Genomic DNA, 25,675 nt, shown 5'->3' with positions numbered 1-25,675 from the left:
ATTTTGAGCTTAAGTAATTATGGATTAGGCAATATAGCATGAGCTTTGGAGCTAGGTTACCAAATTACTTACCCTCTTTGAGCCCCAGCTTCCCCATCCTTAAAATGAAAGTAAAAATATACCTACCTTGTTGAGTTATTGTAAGGATCAAATGAAATAATACAGCTGAAGTATTTAGCATAGTGCTGAGAACATAGAAAAATCTCATTAAACCCCAGCTATTAATAATAATGATAAACATCATCTCTAAAGCACAGTTGAGCTTCTGTTTCGCCCCTCGGGCTCTTCTGTCAAGGCTCTGTCATGCATCAGGAGCAGAGCTGGAATGGGGGGAGGGTGGAGAATGTCAGCCTGTTCTGTGAAATTCTTCACCTGGGATTTGAAAGTGGAAATAGAAAGAATCCTAACTAATTTGAATACAAAATCATCCCAGTGTCAGAGGCAGGGTGGGGGCGGGGGGAGGTTTCTGCAGAGAGCTGCATAGCTGGGACTCTGGAGGCTCTTTGGAGCAGGGACATGGTTCACAGGATGGCAGGGCAAGCGTTGCAGAAACTGAAACCTGAACCAGCCCTTCAGCAAGCTGACCCCAGTGTGACATCCTCCAGAAGAGCCTGAGCCCTTCCCAAGAGATGGCCTCCCCGTGTGGAAACGCAGTGACAGAGGGAAGAGGGAAGGACATCTGCCCCAAGGGGGTCCTTCTACTCTTCAGGGTAGAGCAGTTCATGAGAGACAGAACTTCTGAAAATAGCCATGGAATGGGACTCTCAAACCTGGATGGGGAGGATCAGTAATGTTTGTGGAGGTTAAAAATAGGGCAATTTACTTCAAAGAATAGAGGTTGCTGGTAAAGTAGCAGTTGAGTCATATCTAAATCTGGGAAAGGAAGTGTTCCAGGGGTCCTCAAACTTTTTAAACAGGGGCCAATTCACAGTCCCTCAGACCGTTGGAGGGCCGGACTATAGTTTAAAAAAAAAACTATGAACAAATTCCTATGCACACTGCACATATCTTATTTTGAAGTAAAAAAACAAAATGGAACAAATACAATCACACCGCCTCATGTGGCCGGCGGGCCGTAGTTTGAGGACCCCTACTGCTGAGACAGAAGATGGAGGGGCTCCTGTTCCAGCCCCACCAGGATTCAGACCACAGGACAGGACTAATACTGAAAGAAGGGAGTTAGGTTGGTACTAAAACCTTTTAAATAGGTTTTTGAACAGTGAAAATGAGCTGCCGGGAGTAGTTGCCAGGGTACTTTCTCTGGAGGGTTTCTGAAAGGAGATAGACGCCCTCCTGTCCAGAGTGACTAGAGTGCAGTCATGCCTCCAGGCAGGAGGAGAAGTGAGAAGCCTCTCTAAGCCTCTCCCCAGCCCCCAAAGCCTCTCTCCACGAAAAGACTCAGGCTCATTAATGCAGAGCTGCATCCTGCAGGGCACAGGGAGTTGCGGGGTTAAGTTTCAGAAGCTCTGCTTAGTCCCAAACTCCCTTTGTTCTGAGGACTTGACAGGACAAATGGGCTGATCTTTTCACTCTAAAGCCAAAAACACAGGTTCTAGGTGCTGGGTGGTGTGAGGTGCCCTGGCATGTGGGGAGGAAGCTCTAGGGGTTTTTGCTAAGCCTAGAAGCACAGTGAATAACTATGCCCAGAATGTGGTCTTCGGTCCTGGCACCAGACTGTCGGTGCTGCCCTGTGAGTACAGTTAAGTGGGGAGAGGAGATGCATCCAGTGCTCATCCTAGAGAAAAGCTGGAGGGGCTTGAGGCCAGGGGTCCACTGTGACCTCAGGAGCAGTGTTGGAGACAAAGGGAGAGTGCAGAAGAGCCGTGGGGGCCATGAGGAGTGGAAGAGCCCACTGTATGCATTACTGGGGGGAAAATGCTTTAAAAGTTTGCTTCTCAGGAAGGCTTTGTGGGGGGAAAGCTGAGCTGGCAGGTTTTTGATGCTGAGATAATCACTGTGAGGAAGGACAAGGCTTCTCCTTTATCTTTGGGAAGGGAACAAGGCTGCTTGTCAAGCCAAGTAAGTGGCGTATAATTCAAGTTATGTATTGAATATGATTATCTCCAAGAGGAAAACCTGCTGACTTTTCCATGGGGGGCCTTCTTGGGTCAGAAAGGCATTGAAAGGGTTGAGCAGACCAAGGCCCGGTGCCTGGTCACTTTCTTCATCCTCGAAGGGGCTTTGGGAGGTATAGAGAGGAGCAAACCCCACCCATAACCAGACCTTGACATCTGTCCACTCTGGCAGACTTCCAATAAGTAAAACCTCAGATGGCAAGATCTCCCTCAGAAGGAGACTGTAACATAGTTATTCCCATTTGATAGATTTAAAAACTGAGGTAGGAGAGTTTATGATTAATGATTAATATTGTTCTAATAGGAACAGAACCCAAGGATCCCAAAATAGTTTTTCCTCTACAGGATGTCCCAAAAGTCACCTCTAAAGTCACCCTGCATAGGGAAAATGAGAAATTATAGCCAAATGTACATTTACTTACAAAATACTCGTTTCAAATTTTTTCAAAATATTCTGCACATGTTGGCCACCTCTTTGTAAAATTTTGTAATGAATGTTTTGTAAATAAAGGTGCATTTGGCTACACTTTCCCCTTTTCCCCATGTATAGTGACTTTAGGGGTGACTTTGGGGGCACCCTGTAAACTCATGAATCCAAAACCCCAGGTTATTTAAATGAGAGGGTAACAGTCTTGTTTGAGCTGCAGTGGTGCTGGGGACTGGATTTAGTCTGAGCGCACTGCTGGACTGGGACAGTCCTACCCCTGCAGAGTCTCGAGCTGCTGCCCAGGCTTCATTAACCCTCGTGGTGCTACTTTTGGGCCCAACTGCCTGGGAAGTGCAGCTCTTGGCACACGTCGCCTTCTGTGTCTTAAAAGAAGAGAAATTAGAAGAGAAGGGGAGAAAAGCTTTTATCTCATATCATGCAGTCACCTCATTTTGCAGCAAGATTGTTTCCCCATGAGCAGTTTGTCTTCATTTAACAGCTGTCTTCTCTGGGGAAGCCATTTTGTAGAGGTGTTTGTCACAGTGTGACAACTGATGGCTGGGGGAAATTGAATTTTGGAGCAGGGACCCGGGTTGTGGTCACCCCAGGTAAGCCGAACTCCCTGGAGCCTCACCTGCCCTTAATTTTAACCCCTGCCTGCCACGTATTTCTAGCTAAGGCTCTGAGAAATACATGGGAAAGGAAGCCATTTCCCAGAATGGCAGAACCCAGAGCCATTAAACAAAAATGAACCATCAGTTTGGTGTTAAATAGAAACATTTTCAGGTAAATAGGAATTCTCATTACTCTCCATCAGTCCCCTGTGTGAATACCATTATTCCCCTTATAAGGAAAAAAGTTACAATAAGACATATAGCCATGATTCACATTGTGGTGTGGGAGCAGTCTACTGTGGATTTGGGGGCGGAGGATTAGAAATGTGTTCAGGCAGATTGGATGTGTTTTTGACAGGATATGTAACACAGTGTGAATTATAACCAGGGAGGAAAGCTTATCTTTGGACAGGGAACCAAGTTATCTGTGAAGCCCAGTAAGTATAAAATTATATCCCTGGATTAAGCAATGTTTGTGGATTAAGGGCTGATTTAGACCCAATTATACACTAGATGAAGGATGTTTAGAGAGGGGAATGAGTGTCAAATAGGAGGCTACAATTCTCCCTGGCCAAGATCTGGCATCTCTGTGCAAAATGGGCCATGTAAGAGTGTCTCTGGGACTTACTCCTGAATGTACGTGTTGCGACTAAACTGTATGACTGATTACTAGGGGTAGTGGCTTGGATCACAGCCCCAGATTTGTGCAGTAATTGGTGACAAGATTTCTAAGTCCTTAACAAGCCTTCTAAGGCATGATTCTCTTTGGCTGAGATTATGTCAATTTATAGAAGGAAGGAACCTTGTAAATAATAATCATTGGCCAAAATAAGTATGATTAGTCTCTCCCAATGTCTGAAAATCACTTTTTAAAAAAAGTTTATTCTTGAGTACTAAAGGATACCCTCTGTCTCTGAGAGAAGCTTTAAAATCTACCTTTCTGGCTATCTCCATTTATGAGAAAACTGGGATACAGGGAAGAGACTGATAATGGCCCTACAACCAGTCTGTGAATAAGCAACAATTAGACCTTAAATCTCTAGTTTGCTCAAATCTAAAGTCTGAGGAGTCTACAAGATGCAGCTGACAAATATTTTCATGTATCTACTCTATGCCAGGCTCAGTGCTCTGACCAGGGACCCAGCAGGAAACAGAGTCAATGTGATGTTGTCCCCAAAGGACTTACATTCTGTAGGGGGAATCCCATTTCTTGTCCTGGCTATGACAATGCACACTTTGTCCCTCTTGGACCATGACTCTTTTATCCATCCCCACTACCTTAGGAAAATGATTTTAAGGGCAGTTTGAAAGTCTTTTAGCAGGTAAGTCAACATAGATAACACTTTAGTCATGAGAAAGGAAATGGCTGAAAAGAGGAAAACTAGCAATTTCCCTGGTAATTGATCATAATACAATTATTGTATCAATATGAAACTAGTGGCCAAATTCACTGGACAATGCTAGTTCTAAACCTACCTCATTTAGATTTTGCAGACTCAGACTAAGGAGGATTCAAGAATTTGGGCAGTTTTGTGGTGGCCATTGATGCCCACAACAGAGGAAAAATATTCTTTGTTCCGGGCTTTGTGAGTTCCTTAGATGAATATATCCAAATTCTGGTTTGACATGCAAAATCAGAGAGCACTTGCTGTACATATATATTGAAAACCTACATTTGATGCCTAGAACTCTGTAGCAGAAAGTAAAGATCAAAGATCCCCTAAAGAAAAAAGGGAGATTATAAAGACAAAGAATTTATTTAGGATTTATAGCAGTCAATTTGGTTACTCCAGACCAAACTCAGACTGACAGTGACACAGACCTAATTCATAAAGCAACCAGCTGCCATCTCTTTACCCAATGCCCTGCCAACCTGGCCTATTTGATCTGGTTTTTGTTACTGGGCATATCACAGTGTTTCTTCTGGCTCAAGCTGGCAACTGACCTTTGGATCCGGGACCCGATTGACTGTTGTTCCTGGTAGGCTGCCACAATTAAATCCTATTTGCACTGATTAATTAGTCTATAAATATTTTCTGTATGTGTAATTTAACAGGCCTGGGGTTGAAGATGGGGAAAGACACTAGTAATGCATATTGGAAGAGGTAAAGTGAGAAGAGAAATATTTATCAGAGACAAAGAACCTCTTTGCTAAGTTTAAAGAGGAATTGATGAAAATGACTACAGAAGAATCCATCCTAACCTAGAAGAATTACAGAATAATAGGAACAGATTTCATAAAGGGAACTTCTGTTTCTCACAACATTTGCTCTAGGAGCAGACCATGTGCTACAACATGGTTTTACCAAGAACTATCTTAAACCAAGTCTAGTTGGCAGGCTACATTTCTGGCCTATCCTAGCTTCTTTCTACATAAGTCTTGAAACACCAAGGTGCCTATTTAAGATATTTAAATGAGTCTCTTTTTCTATCGCTCTCCTCCAGTGCCCTTCCAGCAAAGCATTCCTGTAGCACACTGCTTATCATTTCTGCAAGTAAGAACAAGTAAGCCCCTTGCCCTCCAAAACTGCAGAAGTATTATAATTAGTTGGCTTAGACTGAAGTCACCTCTATTTCATTTCTCATAACTGTGTTCATTTGTTGAGATTTGTTTAAATCCACAGTGTGGGCATCTAACTGTTGGCACTGAGGTTTCCTTTCTCTTGAAATTGTCAGCAAAATATTTTGCCCATAAATAATGTTTCATCTAGACTTGCAAATGACAGCCAACACTGCAGCCTCTTTTTTCTCTTTCTTTTTTTCACTGCCAGCGGGAATATGCAGGCAAGAATCAGGGGGGAAAGAAACAAAGCCAAAATGTAGAGATTCACTGTGGAGTCTGGGAGGGCAATTTCAATGTGTATCTTAAAGTACATTTTGTTGTAAAATGTAAGTACTTTAACCGTCGATGGTGATCTTGTTAGATCATACACAGAGAGTGTAGCTGGTTAGCTGGTGTAGTTCAGGATGTCCCTGAGAGAAGTTGGGTCTAGTTGTAAAATATAACTCAGAAGAGAAGCTTTCAGATAGCCCTGGAACTAAAGGCAGAATAAGAATTTTCCTCTTAGTTAAGTCCACCTGAGGGATATTTGCATTTATAATTAGGAAAAGAAAAAGGCAAAGAGCATTTGCTGATCATGGCCTTGTTTCAAATATCGTGTGCATTGAGCACAGAGGACACAAGAATGAACCCAAGCAAGAAACAAAAGGAAAGAAATCGATAAAACTAGTGAAGAAAACCAGTCGCCCTTCTCTTGCCTGTCTCTGATAATGAATGTGTCTTCTCAGCTCATTCTTCACTTTGGTTTGCAGATTTCCTGGGGAATTAGCAAAGAATTGACGGGGCTGGGTCAGTCTTGGCCTAACTTGGGTAGTCATCTCTGGATAAGACATCTCCTTTTTAGGAAGGCCCAGGGGACTTTTGGTAATGACAGTGAACATGGTGTACAATGCCAACAGATTTTACTTTGGATCTGGGACCAAACTTGATGTGAAACCAAGTAAGTTGTCATTGTCTATAAGAAGAAGTTACCAATATATTATACGAAATTCCTCTTACCAGTTTGTATTGAAGTTCTTTTATGTTCTGAGTCCCTACTCATAACATTTTATTATTCCTTATTTCATTTGTCATTTGAACAAAAATAAAATGTAATAAACAAATCCTGTGATTCAGTAAACATTCTGAATCTTCCAACTATGCTCTTGGGATGTTATCCTATATAAGGAAAATAGCCCAATTTAAACTGTTGCTACTTGACAAAAGAGCATTTGTATATAATTTGTCAGAGAGAAGACATACAAATTAAAAGTATATGTATTTTTAAAAGATGAAAAGAATTAGATAGCCTTATTAATACTCTAATTACTAACATTTATTGAACACTTAGCAGTGTGCAAAGCCCTATCTTACCTTAGCTCATCTGAGGTACCAAGCTTCTGGGATAGCTTTATTACCCCCCTTTCACAGATGAGAAGGCTGTGTGAATGTTAAAAACAAAGCAAAGAGGTTGAAATAGCTACCCCAGGGCTCATGGCAGGTAATGGACAGAGCCAGGCCTGTCCCTTAGCCAAGGTCTTGACCAGGTTTGTGTAGTGAGACCTACCACTGTGCCTATGATAACTACAAGCTCAGCTTTGGAGCTGGAACCACAGTAACTATCACAGCAAGTAAGTAAAAAAGAAACATCCAGAATAATTTTAGGCAAAATGATAGATGTGTTTTTGAGAATTTTAACCTGAGAAGTGTAATGGTCAGTAAATAAATTCCAAAAGCTTTCTCTGTGTGCATTAGGACTGTAACCTTTCTACCCTTCTTCACTGCCTCACCTCCTCTTTCGCCCCAAAATAGCTCTCCTCCTCAGGTACGCCCCCACAATGACTCATTTGTTGAGGGCATAGTCTTCACGGTCAGATAAAAACTGAACTATCTGAAATGATCTCAGGTCTCTAAAATAGGTGAGAGAGGATATCTCTAGACTGTATTAAGGAGAAACAGAACTTTCCAAATACATGAAGAGCTATTAGACCCGGGAAGGAGTTAATACAGAAGCAAAATCAAAGCCAGCAGGTGAAAGCAGATGTCCCCAAGCCTCCTATATGACCTGTCTGAACAGGCAGAACTGTGATGCAGAGGGACAGCTGCGTCCTCGGAGAGCATCACACTAGGTCCTTAAGGCCGATCATCAGATGTTGCGAAAGGGATTCTGTGCTGTTTTAGACATGACATTGAATAACCTCTGGGCTGCCTTTCAACTCTAAACACTAAGACTCTATGACTCAAACCTAGAGAATTAAAAGGTGAGCTCAGACCTGCTGCCGCTTATTATTTTGATAGCCAAAGAAATAGTTCATCAAATTATTCATGAACTAAAGCCTACTTGGGGGTTTTTACACCTCGAAGATGGTGAGGTACGATTTCCCAGTGCAGTAAATGGGAAAATAAAAGGAGATGTCAGAGAGGGGGAAAAAAGTAGAAACAAAGGGAATGTCTGGAGGGAGGACCAGAGGTCAAATGAGTGAAATGGGGGGATTTTGCAGAGGACAGACTTGGCCTATCAAAGTTGCCACAACCTCAGCTTGGGAAAGGGATGCAAACATAATGTCAATCGTAGTAAGTGAGCAGCCTTTTATACTGGGAAATCAGGCCAGGGGAGCAAAGTTTCTTTCAATTTAAACACACTCAAAAGGATGTAGTAATTGCTTTCTGAGGGGAGGGAACTCTGAAGGTAGAAAAACTATTGTTACCGCAGATCATTTGTCCCTGGAGATACAGCCTCTGAGGACTGATTGTCTAGCTCAGACTGCCAGCTTCACGAGAAAAAGATGTAATGCCACTTAAATAAGGTGGAGGTGAATTTTCCACCCTGTGCCCAAAGCAGTCAGGGAGAGAGGATGGGAATACCAGGGCCAGGTTCAAGTAAAGGGATCCAACACTGTGTCAACAGAGGCTCAACCTTGGGGAGCCTGTACTTTGGAAGAGGAACTCAGTTGACTGTCTGGCCTGGTGAGTGGGTCATTTTCTACTCAGGGAGACATTACTATGAAGAAATTGAAAAGGGAGATGAACGAATTCCTTTAGTCTTGAAACTAAAGAAATGTGTATGTTCCTCCTCCCGGAGGACCCTCTCCCCAGGTAGACTGGGGTATTAAAGCAGAGAGAAGGCCAACACAGCTGAGAGGCCCTTTTAGGGGCTCAAAAATCCAAGAGGAAACTGTGATGATCCTTGCTGGAATAGGCACAGTATCCCCAACACCTGCTGGTCAGACCCAGCACTTGAGGAAGCATGTTGCTCTCCACCCAGAATGGGCAAGCCAGGCTGGTAGGCAGATTCACAAGGTTTATTTTTCTTGGGCCCTGTGATTCTTGGCCATCTCCCTGGCAGAGGATCCACTGACCACTGCACTCCTTTCTTATTGAAAATGGCCTCTTCATGTTACTCTGTAAACTTTCCCCAAAAAACCTGTTCACCCGCTTCCTTAGAGCAAGCCCCACCAATGGATGGGCTCTAGAATAGTTAGAAGGGGTCTGGGTCTGAAACTGATCTAATAGAGTAAAGCTGATCCAGGCAGCACAGCAAGCATGACAGCTAAAAGGGCTCAAGTATCTATCATCCCTCCGGGGCCCTTTGTAGGCTCTACATTGAATGGAGAGACCCTGTTAGCAAGCACATGCATGTGTATGAGTCAGTTCGTTCAGTGAGTCTACTCTGGATGTATGAACTGCCTGACCCTGAAGGCGCCTTTTTGTTCAGGAAAAAAAGGGCCTTTGCAAGTTTAAAATGTCCAAATGAGCCCTGAATGAGGTTGTGGCAGAAAGCTATTACTCTTACTCACAGAGCCAGGTCCAAACAGCCAAAGCTGAGTAGTGAGTAACTATACAAAGGAATTAGACCCAAATTTGTGCCTGCCTTCAAGCATTCCAGCTCTGGGAAGTGCTAGGAGACAGGATTACACTGAACATTGCAACCCCTCCACTTCTCCAAGGGCAGAGAGAAATTTCTCTGTCTGGTGTCTGCCAAGTGTGACTTCCTAGGTCCTCTGGTTTGTGTTGAGCCTCAAATCATTGTGTGATTAACACTGCAGGGAACAAGCCAACTTTTGGACGTGGAACCAAGGTGCTCGTTAAGCCAAGTAAGCATGGGGACTTGGCCCATAATTGAGCCCTGTCATCAATTTTAAATTGAGTGTGTGCTATCTTGACCCAGATTAACAACTCTAACTTGCCTTAGAAATGTTTAGCATGGCTCTTGTGCATAAACACGGATGTATGAACAAATTCAGCATGGGTAAAGGGCATCACTGTCTCAAGGTTTCCTAAGGTCTAGTTTCTTAAAAGAAGGAAAACAATAAAGGTCTTTTCTTATTTCTTTACATCTTTTATTTGATCGTCCCAAGAGGCAGAGGAAGGTGGAAAGGGGTGTTTCTCTCTATTCAGAATAGTAAAGTGATTTGAACATGGTCACAATGGCAAGGCAAGGACTCCCATTTTCTAAGGATCTAAACATTGGTGCCAGTACCAGGCTGCAGCCTCTATAACCACTATTCTGATTTATTTCCTCTGGCCCTCATTTTTCCCAATTATGTTAACTATGATATTGGTAACTCTTATCTCCTGGTTCACAGAAAGTATGTGGGGATTAAAAAGACACTACTCTAAAAAGGATTTGAGCTGGAGGGTTTTTTTCTGAGGAGGGAGTATTATTTTGTTGATGATATTGTCTCTTTCATTGGGGAAGGGCTTAGAAGGGACTTGTACTTGAAAGGCAGAGTGAGATGAGCAACACGTGAACGTGTACAAAATATATCATGAAGGTGCTTAGGTAGCAGCCAAAAGCGAGCATGGATCCCAGATCAGCCTCTCCTAACCATGTAGCCACAAGATTACTTGAGCTCTCTAAGCCTAAATTCTCTTCAAACGTGGACAGTATGATTCCTGCCCTGACTATGTCAAGGGATGGTTTGAGACTCAAGGGAGATAATATATGTGAAATCTCTTTGAAAATTATGAATGGGCTGGTAATTTATAATTTTTTTAAGTGAAATTTTATGAAAACTTTCATTTGAGGGTAAACTTAAAAGATGAACGTGTTTAATCTACTTTGCCTATGGCAGAGAAAGGGTTGAATCTGGATGTAAGGGAGAACTTTCTAATTATGAGAAGAAAAGAACATGAGAATTGGTGACCAGGAGTTTCCCAGGCCTTCAAAACCCTGAGGCCACTCAGTAGAGAAGGATGGGAGGCTGGGAGATTGTAGTCAATGGTTTCCAGGGATTTGTACTGTTCCTAAAGTGAGTGAGTTTAAGATTTTTCATGATTTTGCCTAGATGTGTGCTTAGTGGTGGATTAGGTTTCAGCCAAGCCAAAGAACGCTGGGAAAATCCCCATGCTTGAAAATGAAGCACCCTTTGTTTTTTTGTGGTGAAATGGATCACTGTGGGGTATTCGAGCTCCCAGAAGCTGGTTTTTGGAAGGGGGACCCTGTTGAAGGTGGATCTCAGTAAGTATAGCTGCATTCTGAATTAGATTAGTTGTTGAAACCAGTCGCAAACTCTTTTGGAAATCTAAGTACAGTGCCAAATGTTCTCAACTTACCCAGATTTCATGGGGAGCAGAGCGTTCTCCATGCCTTCCCCATCTTAACTAGAAGAACTCATTCTTCCAGGAAATAGTTTACATTTTTGGCACGCTTAATAGGGAAGCAGAATGGAAAACAAGTCCTTAGCTCAGTGCCAGTTCCATCAGAGGAATTAGCTCTGAGATCCCAACCCTCTCTCTGCTGGTGTCCCCTTACCAACTTACTGCCCTCAGTGGCCTGTGCCACAACACCCTTGCCTGGATAACATCCCACAGTCACTCTAGAAGAGTGCCTGCCTTACTTTATCTTTTCCAAGCAGGAATTTATTACATCTAGCACTTTAGCAGGGAGAAGGCCCTCAATCTGTAAATGGGGGTGATGATTAACTCCTCCCTGCCTAGACCCCACTCTGACATCAAATCAGAGAGGCCTTTCCTGCCCAGCCAATCTAAGAAGCCACCAGGCACACTGCCTGGTTATTCTCCATCCTGTTGGAGGCCTGATTCTAATCCACAGGCTTCTATCACTGGACATTATTATCTATGTATTTGTTTATGGTTTCCCTCCTCCTAGACCATAAGTGCCATGAGGACAGGGACAGTGTCTGAGCAGCTCTCACTGTGTCTTCAGTACCCAGGGCAATGCCTTACACAATGGGGTGTTCAGTGAATAGTTGCTGAGTGAATAAAGGACCTACTACCAGCTGCCCCACTTCTCGTGAATTACAGAGCTTTGTTACTACAGAGCCAAACACTGGAAACTCTTGGTAGGGCTAAGACAGAATGCGAGTTTCCATTGTTTGTAGTTCTGCACAGAGAACTACAAACAATGTAATTGTGAGCAGGCATATGAGGAATTTGCAGAGCCTCGTTTCACTGTGCCTACCAGGGAGGAAATACACTGATCTTTGGGAAGGGATCCACCGTGTCAGTGAGTCCCAGAAAGTACTTGGTAATTATTGATCATCATGCTTGTATTATCCTGTGGTCTTACATTGTACATATGACTAAATATCCTTAATCTTCAAGTCAAAGATTATTGGAATTTAATGAGGATAATCATTAAAACAAAACGAAGAATGAGTGTTGTCCCCCATCCCTAATCCTTCAACCATGTCCCTTGTGCCACTCCATGGCCACAAAAATTTTTTAAATAAGGCAATGAAAGAAAGATTGCCTACAAGGATGTTAGCAGTTAGCTAACCACTGGTAAAATGAGATTATGTAGAGGTACTTATTCCTAGGTAAAAATGAGGATCAAAGCTGATATCCTTTGACTAGGAAAACAAGATTACTTGGTGGAATTACGCGGGTCTTTTTCAACTGAATGTTGGAGTTGTCTAGAGAGTATCACTTGGACTCTTCTTGGGCTTTTCACTACATCCATTGTATCACTACTATTGTGCCCTGAAAAGAGGTTTTCACAGGCTTAATTCCATGGCTTAGTTTTTATTCCAATATCAAAACGAGGGAATCCTAACCAGAGCTCCCAGGAGGTAGGATAGATACCTGCTAATCACATTAATCTATTATCAAGGTAGCTCGGGCATTTTTTTGTCAGCTAGCATGATGCTGTGATTTATAACACATTCATCTTTGGGAGTGGGGCCAGATTATCCATTAAACCCAGTGAGCAATGTGTCACCGAAGCAGGAGGCTTAATGTGGCGACTAAAGCCCATCGAACTCCCTGCCGTATTTGTAAGGCCCAAGTGTTGAGAAATTAATAGCTCATGCAGATTTAAGTGCATTTTGATGTAGAAAGACATGATAAAGGAATGGCACAGAGGATAGAAAGAGCTAGGTGTGGAGAAAAAATAGTCATGTACATGAACCAAAAATAACAGACTAAAACAGCCCAAAGAGTTGATCCTGAAAAAAAAAGGCAGGATGTTTGGCTGAATTCTCTCATACTCAATTCTCTTATACCCAGCTTGAATAGTGTCTCCAGGGCACAGTTTTTTTATCTGTAAAATGAAAGCATTTGTTATAATATCACCACATAAGTTATTTTAAAGATCAAATAAGCCAAGGTATGTGGAAGTATTTTATAAATTCTTAAATGCTATACACATGTACAATATTTATTATTGTTCATTCATAGAACAAAAAGAGCTAGGTCAGATCATATACTTTTTTTTAACGTGAAGAGAATATGTAAGTTCTTAGTAAAATAGCTGTTTTCATGTGGATCTATAGCCGTAGGCATGGCGGGGAGGGGAATACTCTCTCTTCTGCTCAAAGGTAGGGACTTGAGTGTTACCCAAAAGAAAATAGCAGGGGAAGGGAAGCCATTTTGTAAAGGCCTGTGCTACAGTGTGAACTCTGGGGGTTACCAAAAAGTTACCTTTGGAACTGGAACAAAGCTTCAAGTCATCCCAAGTGAGTTCAGTTTCCGAAGCATTTCCTCTTCCTCGTGTTGTCTCCTCTCTGATTGTAACGTTTGGAGCTCATAATGGGATATAATGGGCCTGCTCTTTTCTAGCTATTTTCAGGAGCCCTCATCCATCCCTTAACATTTTAATAGTATTGTTTCATCCAATTTGTGTTCATTTTTAATATTAAAAAAAAAAGCTAAGACATTGCCTGTAAGGCCAATGGAAAATAGTAGGTTTGCAAATGATAATTGAAGAGGAGGCAAATGGTGCTTTTTACTAAACTCTAAGCATAGTGAATGTTCTTTAATCAAAGGGACACTTGGCTTTGGGGACAATAGGACTCAGTAAGTAATAAGGCTATCATGGAGTTACTGAGTTTATAAAACAAACTAACTCAAGGGAGCAGGAAGCTGCCACTCATCATGGTCTAGGGGCTATCCCATGAAGTTTTAGATGGATTGAAGTTAAAATCAGGATTGATACTATGTCAGGAATAAAAAATAGATAACTGTAATGGAAATGAAAGAAAGGCTAGCTACATTTGTTGGATAAATAGATAAATCAGGAGTTTGGGAGGTGCCTGTGGCTCAGTGGGTAGGGCGCTGGCCCCATATACTGAGGGTGGCGGGTTCAAACCCGGCCCTGGCCAACCTGCAACAAAAAAATAGCCGGGCACTGTGGCGGGCGCCTGTAGTCCCAGCTTACTCAGGAGGTTGAGGCAAGAGAATTGCCTAAGCCCAGGACTTGGAGTTTGCTGTGAGCTGTGTGATGCCACAGCACGCCACTGAGGTTGATAAAGTGAGACTCTGTCTCTACAAAAAAAAAAAAAGAGAAAGAAAGAAAATCAGGAGTTTGATGGCGATAGACCCAGAGATGTGGGTAGGTAGAGACTTTAAGTATTGCACAGTAAGTAACCCAAATTTGGTCAAATAGCCTATTATGAGGAATGCAAAAAGAAAGTAAGATGTGGACCCCTTTTTAGATAAAAGGGTCATATCTCTCTTAGCTATGAGAAGGATGTGTGGGTTTATAGGTGTTTTTGGCTGACTATGAAACACTGTGGGACAGATGGAGGCTATAAATGGACCTTTGGGAGTGGGACCAGACTGCTGGTCAGACCTGGTGAGTAGGAATCAGACAGGTAACAGAAAGACTAAGGGTGAATGTCTCCATGTCTCAAGAAATGATTGTGTAATAGATGAGCTGAAGATTATATGAATCATTGTCGCTTGAATTCTGATGTCTGGTTCTAGCAAAAGAATTACCTTCAGTATAGCTGTAATCCCCTCTCAAAGGAAAAAGGAGGAGGATTCTCCTATCCCCTAAGAGCTCCTCCTGAGATATATGTGCCCAAAATGTCTTGTATCCAGGATATTTGTCTTTGTTAGCAGTGCTGGCCCAACCTGCTCAGCCTCAGATCATTCCTCATCTGCAAAATAATGACATCTAAGTTCATGGCACAGTTGTGACCCAGAAGTGATGCAATAGCTATGAATTATTAACCCACTTGGCACCTTATACTCCACGAATGCTGATTTTCTTTCCCCTTCTCTAAGTAGATCACGGGTTGAAAAGCCCAACACTGCAGGCCATTTTTGTAAGGGGGTTGGCTATAGTGTGACTGCAGGATACAACAAACTCATCTTTGGAAAGGGGACTGTGCTTCTAGTCTCTCCAGGTAAACACTGACCACCGCGCCTTTGTTTCGTGTGGTTTAAGGGTTCAAGGTGTATTGTATCATCCTCGGATTGCATCATACTTGTTGACCTTACGTGAATTTAAGATTGAACTTCCATGGGCTCTTCATTTGAAAATGGTAATAGCTAACAGAGGAGCTGGAAATAACAGTAGAACTGTTTGATTAGGTCATGACAGAGTAGAGACTAATACCCTAGACGATTAGGATAAACATAGTTTCTCCAGAAATAGCCTCGCTTCCTGTTTAAAGCCTAGACTGTGGTCTCTCCCCCAGGCATCCTTCACATTCCTCTAACCTTCTGTATCCCAAATTTAGCTGGAATTTTAGACAATCTGCAACAGAGACAGCTATAGAAATCTTTTATTACTGAGAATATCTGCCTATTAAAACTAAAAGATCCTTGAGAACAGAGACTCTTTTATATACTGTGAAGTGTCTAATAGAGTCCTTTACAAAAGTAAGTGCTTGATAAATTCTTGTTTAATTGGAATTAAACACCCAAAGAAATCAAGTTTCTGGGCCAAAGAGAAAAAGAGAATAAAGTAAACGGCACAGTTCACATACATTCAATCATGTAGAGGAAAATGAGAAATTTGGATTGAGAATCAAATGTTTTAGTCTCTGCTACCAACTAGTAATATAACTTAGAACAGATCTCTTGCCTCCAAACCTCAGTTTCCTCATCTGTAATTGAGGAGTGGGCCCAGATGACCCCTCTGGTCCCTTAGTACCAACAGTCTATGAGTTATTCCCATTTGGGATGGGGGAGTACCTTTTCCTCATATGAGTGAGTCTAACAGCTATATTAAATCTTGAATGTTTTCTAATTCATGAGGGTGAATCAAGAAAAGGGGTAGAGTAGCAGAGGTAGTTTATTGTGAGGCATTGGACACTGTGGGGCTTTGGGGGAGGAGGAAACAAACTCACCTTTGGGACCGGCACCCAGCTAAAAGTGGCACTGAGTAAGTATGACATTCTATGGCAGCTACAAAATGTATGCTGCTGACATTGAATAGGAGAAAAGGAGATATTTTTGTCATTACCTTATTTTTAATTAATCTAACATGGAGCCATTAAGAATTGTGATGCTCAAATTAGTGAAAGTATTCAAAGACTATGTGAGCATATTTCCTTTGGGGTGGAACTTAGCTAACCATGAAGACTCTTTCCTAGACATGAGGCTGACAGAAGCTCTGTTCAGCGTTAGTGTTTTTAACAGTGGAATTGAGCTGAATGGAAGAAAAAATCTGGAGTAGCAGAAAATTGCATGGTCATGATCTAATAGACCCTTCTACTTCCACTATAGATTCAGAGGAACATTCAGGAGAGGATAGTCAAGGTCATTTTATCCATGTGCCACGTAAGCCCAGTTCACTCCAGAGATTGTGCCCCCTTATGCTAAACTTTGTTCAGGAAGAGTCAGTGAAGTGCAGAGCCCAGGGTTTCTAGTTTCAGTCCAGAGTCCTAGATATGATTTGGCCCCAACTGGCTGTGTGATGTTGAACAAGTTATTGCTCCTCTGTGGACCTTAGATACTCCCAGGAAAAAAGGACTCAAAGTACTCAAAATCTGTGGTTCTGGGATCTCACTCTTATACTACCCTAGAGTTTATAGGACTCAAGAGTATAGAGTCTTGTGGACATGTTATAAACAAATTCTACAACCCTAAAGAAATAATCTTGTTAATCAATAATCTAACTTAATATAGAAGTAATAACACTCATCTCAGCCCCTTTGATATGTGGGTGCAATGCTAGTGCATGGCATATAGTATTGTTTGTCCTTAAACAACCCTATGAGGTAGGGGCAAGTATCCCTATTTTATAGAAGAAGAAACTGAGGCTCAGAGAAATCATTGCCCAAGATCCCAAGGCTCATGAATAGAGGGCCTAAATTCAAACCCAAGTCTGCCTGCTGTATCTCAAAGTCCTGCTCTTTCAACTACATGACATCCCAAACTTTATGCCAGAGTTTACTTAGAAATGAGAGATGAAGCCTGGCAAGGTGGCTCACACCTATAATCCTAGCACTCTGGAAGGGCAAAGTCGGTGGATTGCTTGAGCTCAGGATTTAGGAGACCAGCCTGACCAAGATTGAGATCCCATCTCTACTAAAAATAGAAAAAAAAACTAGCTGGGCATAGTGGCAGGTGCCTGTGGTCCCAGCTACTTGGGAGGCTGAGGCAAAGAGGATTGCTTGAGCCCAAGAGTTTAAGGTTGCTGTGAGCCATGATGATGCCACAGCACTCTACCCAGGGTGACAGAGTAAGACTCTGTCTCAAAAAAAAGAAAGAAAAAGAAATGAGATGACACCAATCACAGTAAGTAAGGAAATGCTTGGAATTTATCCTTCCTGCCCTTACATATTGCTGTGAGTTAGAGATGAAGCTATGGATGACCCAAAGGTTTAAAGGATCCTCTTCCTCTTTCAATGATGAAACCAAAAGTACAGAGCTGCTAGGAGATTTACCCCAATGGGGAGGGGAGAGAGAGGAGCTGGCAGTGTGGACTGTCCCTTTCCCTTGCTATCTCTTGTATTACCCTAGCCATCAGTGTAAACTGACCTGGAAGTGCCAGCCTGGTTTGTAAGTTATAGAAAATGCAGAGGGGGGCGCTCTGGACAGTGCTGGATCACAGAACTTTAGCTCTGAGAGAGAGCTTAGAAATTAGCTAATTCAGGCCTCTTTATTTTTCTAATAAGGATATTAAGAACCCTTGACTTTCTCATAAGGTCAGTAAAAACTAAGACTGGACTAAAACCTGGGGACCCTGATCTGGGAACCATATTTGAAGACTGCTGTTTGGTGAACTAAGCTTCTGGTAGTTAGGAGGTGTAAGATGTGTTTACAAGCAGGAAAAAAACAAATAGGTTTTACCAGGGGAGTAGGAAAACCTGCTTCTTAATATTAACACCTTACTATGGGCTCCCAGTTATGGTATAAAAATGGAAGAAAAGGAAATGGCCCATTTTGTCACAGTACAAATCACTGTGGGAAATACAGGAGGCTTCAAATTCGTCTTTGGGAAAGGAACAAGACTGCTGGTTGACCCAAGTAAGTTCCATAAAATAATCTGATTTGTGGTACAATGTAGGTACATCTGTTTTCATTGATTCTTTTCCTTTTTTGGGGGGGGGGGCATGGTTTTATCTGCTATTTAAATAAGAAGATAGTTGGCAGTAGTGATATTGCATTGTATTGTCCATAGAGGTCATCCTTACAAGAAACATGTAACAAACACTTAAGTAAGAGTGGATAGATAAAACTTTCCTAGGTCCTGTCTAGAACTGAAACTATAATTATATAATTAACTTTTCTGGCCTGAGTATTCATGACATTTTTTATATAATCCACTATATACAAATATAGATGGATATATCCATTGGATTCTGACTTATTTATTGCCATTGGTCTTAAGAAAATGAAAGTTAAAGGTAAACCTCTTCCAATGGTCTTAAGAAAATGAAAGTTAAAAGTAAAATCATATGCCTTCTACCACTTTGGTGCATATATGTAGACAGAGTAGCATCCTTAGCAACTAACTTGTGTGTGACTGAGGATTTGCAGGCTATGGCCCAGTTACAAGGTGCCATTTTGTATAGAGTTATGTCAGAGTGTGAATACAGTCTCTCAGAAACTTGTCTTTGGAAGTGGCACCCAACTTCTGGTCAGCCCAAGTAAGTCAGATCTCCAAAAATATGTAGTCCCACCCTTACTATTGGGTTTATGTCTATATATTTATATTTATAGCATTTACTCCTGTCATGATAGATTATTATTACTGCTATTTTGTTATTATTAATCAAAATAAGGATCTTAACGTAGAGTATACATTTTCTGCCATATTATTCTTTTTATCCTTTAAGGAGAATCTCTGTCAAGATACAAGAAGAAAAATGTTTGCGTTTCCTTTGAGTCAAATTTCTTATTCATTTAGCTCCCATCTCTCTGCTGAGGGTCAATTTGAACCTCACAATGCTTTGGTTATTCTACTGCCTTCTTATTATCTCTCTTAGAAATACTGCTTTGATTTTTCCTTGCCTAAGCACTTAGAATTTGAAGCTCACATTTACCCAAAGTATACTCTCCAAAAACTGGCTTCCTTGTCCCAATAATTACGTACAGTAAAAGTCAGTTCAACTCAGTGACTAAGTATTGAGTGTCATCAACAAGCCAGGAACCGTAGTTGGTTTAGAAAGAAAGAAAGAAGGAAAAGAAGCCTAAGATAAGACCTCTAATCTCAAGAATTTACAATCTTGTCAGAGAGACAAGCCTCATAATGAAAAGGCTAACAATTTATATGTGCATGTGCCAAGATGGGGCTGTGGGGAGAGGGGGACAGAGAGCCCTGATGGCTGGAGACAGGACACAGATGACAACAACAGGCCCCATGACCCAGCAGAGGACAAGAACATTCTACCCCAAATGTTTCTGGAACAGGATTCGAGTCTGTTCTGTGCTGAAATGTTTGACTTTCCAGAGGACAAAAAGCCCCCTTGGCAGTTAGCATCCTTAGCGAGGTGAGAACAGAAACAGAAATGAGTCAGGTATGAGTCACCCAGGACTGTCGCTCAGCCCCTGGAGGACGCGGTGCTCTGAGTCATGTCGAGACATGTCTGTAGCGTGTGGCCCAGAACACTGTGCTGGAAATGCTGTTGCTCCTGCTCTTTCTGGCAAAGTGAGAAATATGTTTTTGCTCATGTCCCCAAATGCAAAATGGTGCTTCTTCTCAAGTATGGCAGAAGAGGTGGGAAAATGCCCGCCTGCTCCCTGGTATCTTTAGAAATACTCACACCCACCCAGCCTACACAGTGTTTTCCACTAAGTTTTGTAAAGACTCTGGATTTCCCAGAGGAGAATACCCAAAGGCTATATTTGTTGATAGTGTGATAAGGAAAATGAAGGCCGGGCACTGAGGGTGGGTGCTGTGTACACCCACTAGAGGCCTCCCTCAAGTTCTCGGACCACCCACTATAGGGAAAACTTTAGGATCAGCCTTGTAGAGTTTCCAGATCCTGGATCTACTGCAAAGGGGGTATGTCTTCCATGGGAGGGTGGGCAAAACCAGAGGTTTTGGTAATGCACTAACCCAGGGTGTGATGGGAACAAGACTCACTTTTGGGACAGGGACCCAAGTGGTGGTCATACCAAGTAAGTGATCCCCCTTTGCCCCACCTGCCGCTGTCCCTGCTCTGGTGTTGGACAATCTCTCATTGTACTTTCATGGGAGTCGGGCAGGACATGCCATTCATCAGTGCCACACCAAGGATGCTAGATGGTCGCTGTCCAAATCTTTCCTTGCCTCTGGTGTCTTCCCCACTCTTCTCTCAGCATCTCCACTGACCACACTCCCATTCTCTGTATGAAGCTGCCCCTGCTCTTCCCTGAGGCTGGATTTCAAGTTGAACAAAGGATCCCAGATGTGAGGCATCTTGCTGGTATTATAGGGGAGCCTGAGGCCCCAGATCAAGCATCTGTCCATGGTCAGTGCAGAGTGGTGTCAGGGCCCCAGCCCTCACTGCCTCCTGAGTTTAGTGGAGCCACATAGCTCTTTGCTAAGTGACCCTCAAACCCAGCATGAGGTAAGCTGAGTGTCAGCAGTACTGATGGGCCTGGGAACCCCGGGCTGAGTTTCCGTCTCAGCCCAGGTCTGTGGCCCAGGCCGTGACTTCCCTGAGTTTCAGCTTTCATGTCTCTGAAGTAGGCAGCCTGGTCTCTGATTGCCTCTCATCTTAGAAAAATGTTATGGAAGTTATTGTGACCTTTTTTTCCTGAAGTCATAGAGTTTCACACAGGCAGCTCCCTGTCTAAGTCAAGGTCATTAGAAATAAAGGAATCAAGGGCTTTGGATGTCTTGGCCTAATTCCAGGCAGTAAAGAGGGAAGGATAAAAGCATAATCTCAGGAAGGGCCTGAATCCTGCCTGCCCCCATCCCTGTCCCTCGGCACCAGGACTTGGGGACTCTGAAGACCATGCTTCCCAGAAGTGTTGCCCCAGCATCACTGGGGCCATCAGTAGGGGGAGGTCCACATGAGACAGGTCTTATCACACGCTTTTCTCAATATGTGCATTAGGAGGAAAAGACCATCTTAAAGTTTGGAAGAGGAACCAGCTACATTGTTCATCCGTGTGGTGTCATGGACATGATCAAGGGGGATTTTGTTGGGAGACTGTATTATGGAAGATATCACCATCCCAGGAGAGTCTGTGGTGTGGTCTACTCTGTCGTTAAAGGACCTTTGTTGCCCTGAAGTAACTATCAGTTGTCAGGTCTAATGGAGTGACTGAGGTTGTGCTGGATAAGAGTTTGGCAGCATGTTTTCAAAGGACAAATCCCCAGGTGTTGAGAAAAGACTTCACTCTTGATTAAATTTCCGAAGCAGGACTTTCTTCTTGGCATCCAGGGGTCCCCCCTGACCATCACCCCTAAGGCTGAGATTCTGTCACCACCTTCCCTCAGATCCTGGAGATGTCTGGCCTACCAGCCAGAGTATAACAGCCAGAGCACGGGTACTCTGGGGTGCTGGAATGGATGGTGCAGGGATGGGCTTCCTCTGGCTGCAAGAAGCCTCATCCTTTCCCCCAGCATAAAGCAAGGCTGGGAATCATCCTGTTATGAGCTGCTGTTTACTCAGTGCCTGGACGAGCCAGTGACCATACTGTTCTTCATATAAGTTCTCAGTCAATGCTCACATCCATCCAGAGGATAGATGGCTGGTATTGTGCCCCTTTTACAGATGAGGAAACAGAAGGTTGGAGTAAGTAATTTGCCCAAGATCCTCTAGCTAGAAATAACAGAGCTAGAGTTTATGCAAATGTATTTAATTTCAGAGCCTTACTGTTGACCGTGCCACTACACTGCTACCACCATGTCTCTGCACTCAGCAAAGGGCACCCTCGCACCTGTAAAGGCACCTGTTTGGTCCTTTATTTGCCCATCCTGAGCCTTCTTCCCATAGTGGCCATGGCATGGCAACTCAGCATTTCTGGAGAGATCAGTAAAGTTGCTGGTTTGGGATGGCAGGACGCAAGTGTAACAGGGAGAAAAGGAAGACTTGGGGGGACTGTATACTGGGCATAAGGTTACACGGAAAGAGGAATTTATCATCAGAATCATGGAACAGACTTAGAATCCTTGTTCCCTGAGAGAGAAGCCCATGACCATGCGAGGTGGCAGAGGGCAGGTATTTGTACTGCGCTGTACCAGAGTGTGGACACAGGCAGCAGAGTACTTACTTTTGGGAGTGGAACAAGACTCCAAGTACAGCCAAGTAAGTGCCTAAAGGTAGGGTCTGGACCGGACACAGAAAGTCCCTATTCTGCTTTCTTAGGTGATGAAATCTGTACTTCCTGAACTAATTTTTCATGTTTCTTTATGAGGCTTAAATGTCTTGAAATTTGAATTCCCAGCCAGTGGCTGAATAGTAGTTTGTTTTCTAATGGTTGTTATTGCTACTGGGAATTGGCCTTTTCATCATTACAGAGACAGATTCTTTTTCTGTGTTTAGATTCCCTTGAGACAAAAAGAAAAGAAACTGTGACTGATTGTGCCAAATGGTTTATTTTTGTTACCATTTGGTTTTCATGAAAGGTGATGAATTATACTTCTCAAAGACTCTGGGCATTGGACACATAAAACTCCAAGTCCAATTGAGAGATATGGGAAAAACTTAGAACCTAAATAACACCATAAAAATAATTAAAAGTTTAGAAAATGGAAGCATACAGAAGTTAAAGGAGTAATGAAATAGTCCTAACGAAGAAGGTAGCAGGACTGTATTCCAAATGAATTGAAATACTAGAAGGCTTATACATTCAACAATATTTATTGAGCAACTATTTTATTCTAAGCACTATGCTAGATATAAGGAAGGAAAAGTAGAAGGAAGTAAAGGGGAAAAGAGAAAGGAGGGGTGGAAAGAAGGAAGGGAAGGAGAGAAGAAAGTCCAACGCAGAGTCTCTGCCCTGTTCTAGGGGAGGAACATGTAAGTTGCAATGGGAGCACAACAGAAGGCGCACTTGACCTCCTCTCCTAGTTGCCTGGTACTTACATGCATCTTCCAGCATCATAAGCCTGGTGAGGGCAGGACCCTCTCTCTTTCATCCTCACCTCTCCACAGCTCAGCACAATGCCTGACATACAGATGTTACCAAACAAATGATTGTGAAAAAAATATCTTCTGGCTAGGAGAGTCAGGGAAGCCTTGGGTGGAAAGGGTGTTTACTGTTTACAACATAATGGTTTAGACATTAACAAGTATTCTCCGACAGAGAGAGTTATTAGACCTCAAAATTGGGAAATTACAGTCCATCCAGATGTACATGGGTGGGAGGTAGCCCATGTCTCCAGGGAAGAGCACCTCTGTATTTATCTGTTCATTTGTGTGCTTCGCCAAAGCCTCTTCCCCACCACAGCACAGGTACAGGCTGGATTTAGAAAGCCTGAAATCTGTCATACCTCTCAAGAACCAGAGTTCAGAAGCAAAAGGATTATAATATCTGTGATAGAGAAGCAGCATGAATGAGTTTTAGCTGTAAAAGGAAAGAGATGTGATAATAAATAAATGAAGTCTATGTCTCCACTTGAGGGAACACCAGGAAATAGTTGTTCTAAGGAAACTTTTCTGCCTTCGGATCAGAATCATCTTTGAAATGTATAGCTCCAAGGTGTGTTGGGAAGGCGTGCAGAAAGAAGGCCAAAAATTCACATTTGGGAAAAGCTTTAAAGTGGTCATTGTTCCCAGCAGGCGACCCCTGCAAAGTATAGGGCAGCATGGGTCCTGTGCATTCGCCTCATCCAGAGCTGCGCTGGAGCTGTTCCCAGCAGGGGCAGGAGCATTTGCTACACAGCTGCCTGGGTGTTCAGCAGTTGCCAAAATAAAACGAAGCTATTTCATGATGATTAGAAAGAAATGATCAGCATCAACGAGGCTCCTAACTGTGTTTGCAGGAGTGGGTAGGAGGAACTAAGACCTGACAGTGAGAGTTTCTCTCATAAAAGGAAAGTTGACTTGGGAGGGAGCCTAGAAATCAGAAACAGGAGGTGGAGAGCACCAGGCTGGTCATGCCCAGGTTAGAGTTCTTACAAAGCACCCTCTGACTGTGTGTCGTCTGGTGGCTTCAGTAAGCTGACTTTTGGAACAGGAACCAGGCTGGTTGTGTATCCATGTGAGTATGACCACACAAATGACCAAGGCAAGAAAAACCAACAACTTCTCTATGAGAAAACAGGCAATGATTTACAGCAGACTTGGGGATAGAAGAAGCATTTATTTTCTCTTTCTACACGCTTTCTTGATGAAATGTTCCCATTTCTCCTGTTAAAGACAGAGTGCCAAGAGCCGATTGAGTAAATGAAAATCTGACCAGAATAATTTACAGAAACATAAAAAGAGTTCTAAATACTCAGTGTTTTCAAGCAAAGATCATAACATCAGCACCAGATAATCTGAACATTTAGGAAATTAGCTAAGTGCCCTTGGGGGAAAGAGATGAGTTAATGGCAAACACAAATTCTCTTTTATTGCAGCAGGTAGCTAAAGTCCCTGGACTGTCTAATGAGCATGGTACAGAGATACCTGCTCATAGAATCTGCCTCTCTGGAGTCTAATAGAGTTTTAAACCCTCTCCTAAGAGTAGAAGTGACCCAGACCCCTATCTGAATGGCAAGTAAACCACATGGAAAAACAAGGTGTGGAGGCCGCAACATACAGGGAGGTCCACAGACCTGGGGGACATGCTGGCTCTGCTCTCACCAGTTATATTCAATAAAGCCTCCACTTTCTCAGCAGAAAAATGACAATAACTACATCATAATTGTTTGAAATAATGCCCAGAATATAATAAGTGTTCAATAAGCAGTAGCTTTTCTAAAATATTACTATTATAACTATTATTATCAAAGCTTTGCTGTACTAAAGTTTACACTACTGTAAATAGAAAGGGGAATAGTTTCTTTGAGAAATAGGAGATCTAAGAAACAAAGACCCAGTGAGCCTTTTAGAATGGCGCTCTAAGTCCCCACTGGCTTCCAGCAGATTAGCATCAGGATGTTTATTGCAAAGACCTTACCCACAGTGGGGTACAGCAATGGCTACAAGCTAATCTTTGGATCAGGGACCAGACTGAGCATACGCCCAAGTAAGTAGAGTGGGAAAAGAGTGGACATTGTCCGCTATTTCTTTCTCTGTCCAAGATACTGACTTGAGCCCATGTATTTTCCTCTGTAGGATCTTAAATTGTTCTTTCCAGTCATTCCCAGAAAATCCTCCCTTTCAGCATTCAGTGCTCTGAATTGTTAATAGGCTGGGACCTTAAGAGTCATGAGGCAAGTGATGTGCAAGTCATCCCGGGCCTTCCACAAGAGTATCCAAGACACTGCTGCACTGAAAGGGGGTTTTATTTTACT

The 25,675-nt window shown here is 42.7% G+C and overlaps 2 gene segments (V, D, J or C); both read left to right on the top strand.

The window, feature by feature from the left end:
- Positions 1-3,109, top strand: part of LOC128587405 (T cell receptor alpha variable 8-3-like) — a 624,669-nt gene extending 621,560 nt beyond the window's left edge. The window contains 1 exon segment of the V gene segment in view: positions 3,046-3,109. Within this exon segment, the coding sequence occupies positions 3,046-3,050 (5 nt within the window).
- The window catches only part of LOC128587398 (T cell receptor alpha chain MC.7.G5-like), a 230,641-nt gene that overhangs the window by 196,531 nt on the left and 8,435 nt on the right, over positions 1-25,675 (top strand).

Source organism: Nycticebus coucang, chromosome 6 (genome assembly GCF_027406575.1).
Source record: "Nycticebus coucang isolate mNycCou1 chromosome 6, mNycCou1.pri, whole genome shotgun sequence".
In the NCBI taxonomy this organism is placed as follows: Eukaryota; Metazoa; Chordata; class Mammalia; order Primates; family Lorisidae; genus Nycticebus; species Nycticebus coucang.
Note: the sequence above shows the minus strand (reverse complement) of the source record. Positions and strands in the feature narration are given on the sequence as shown.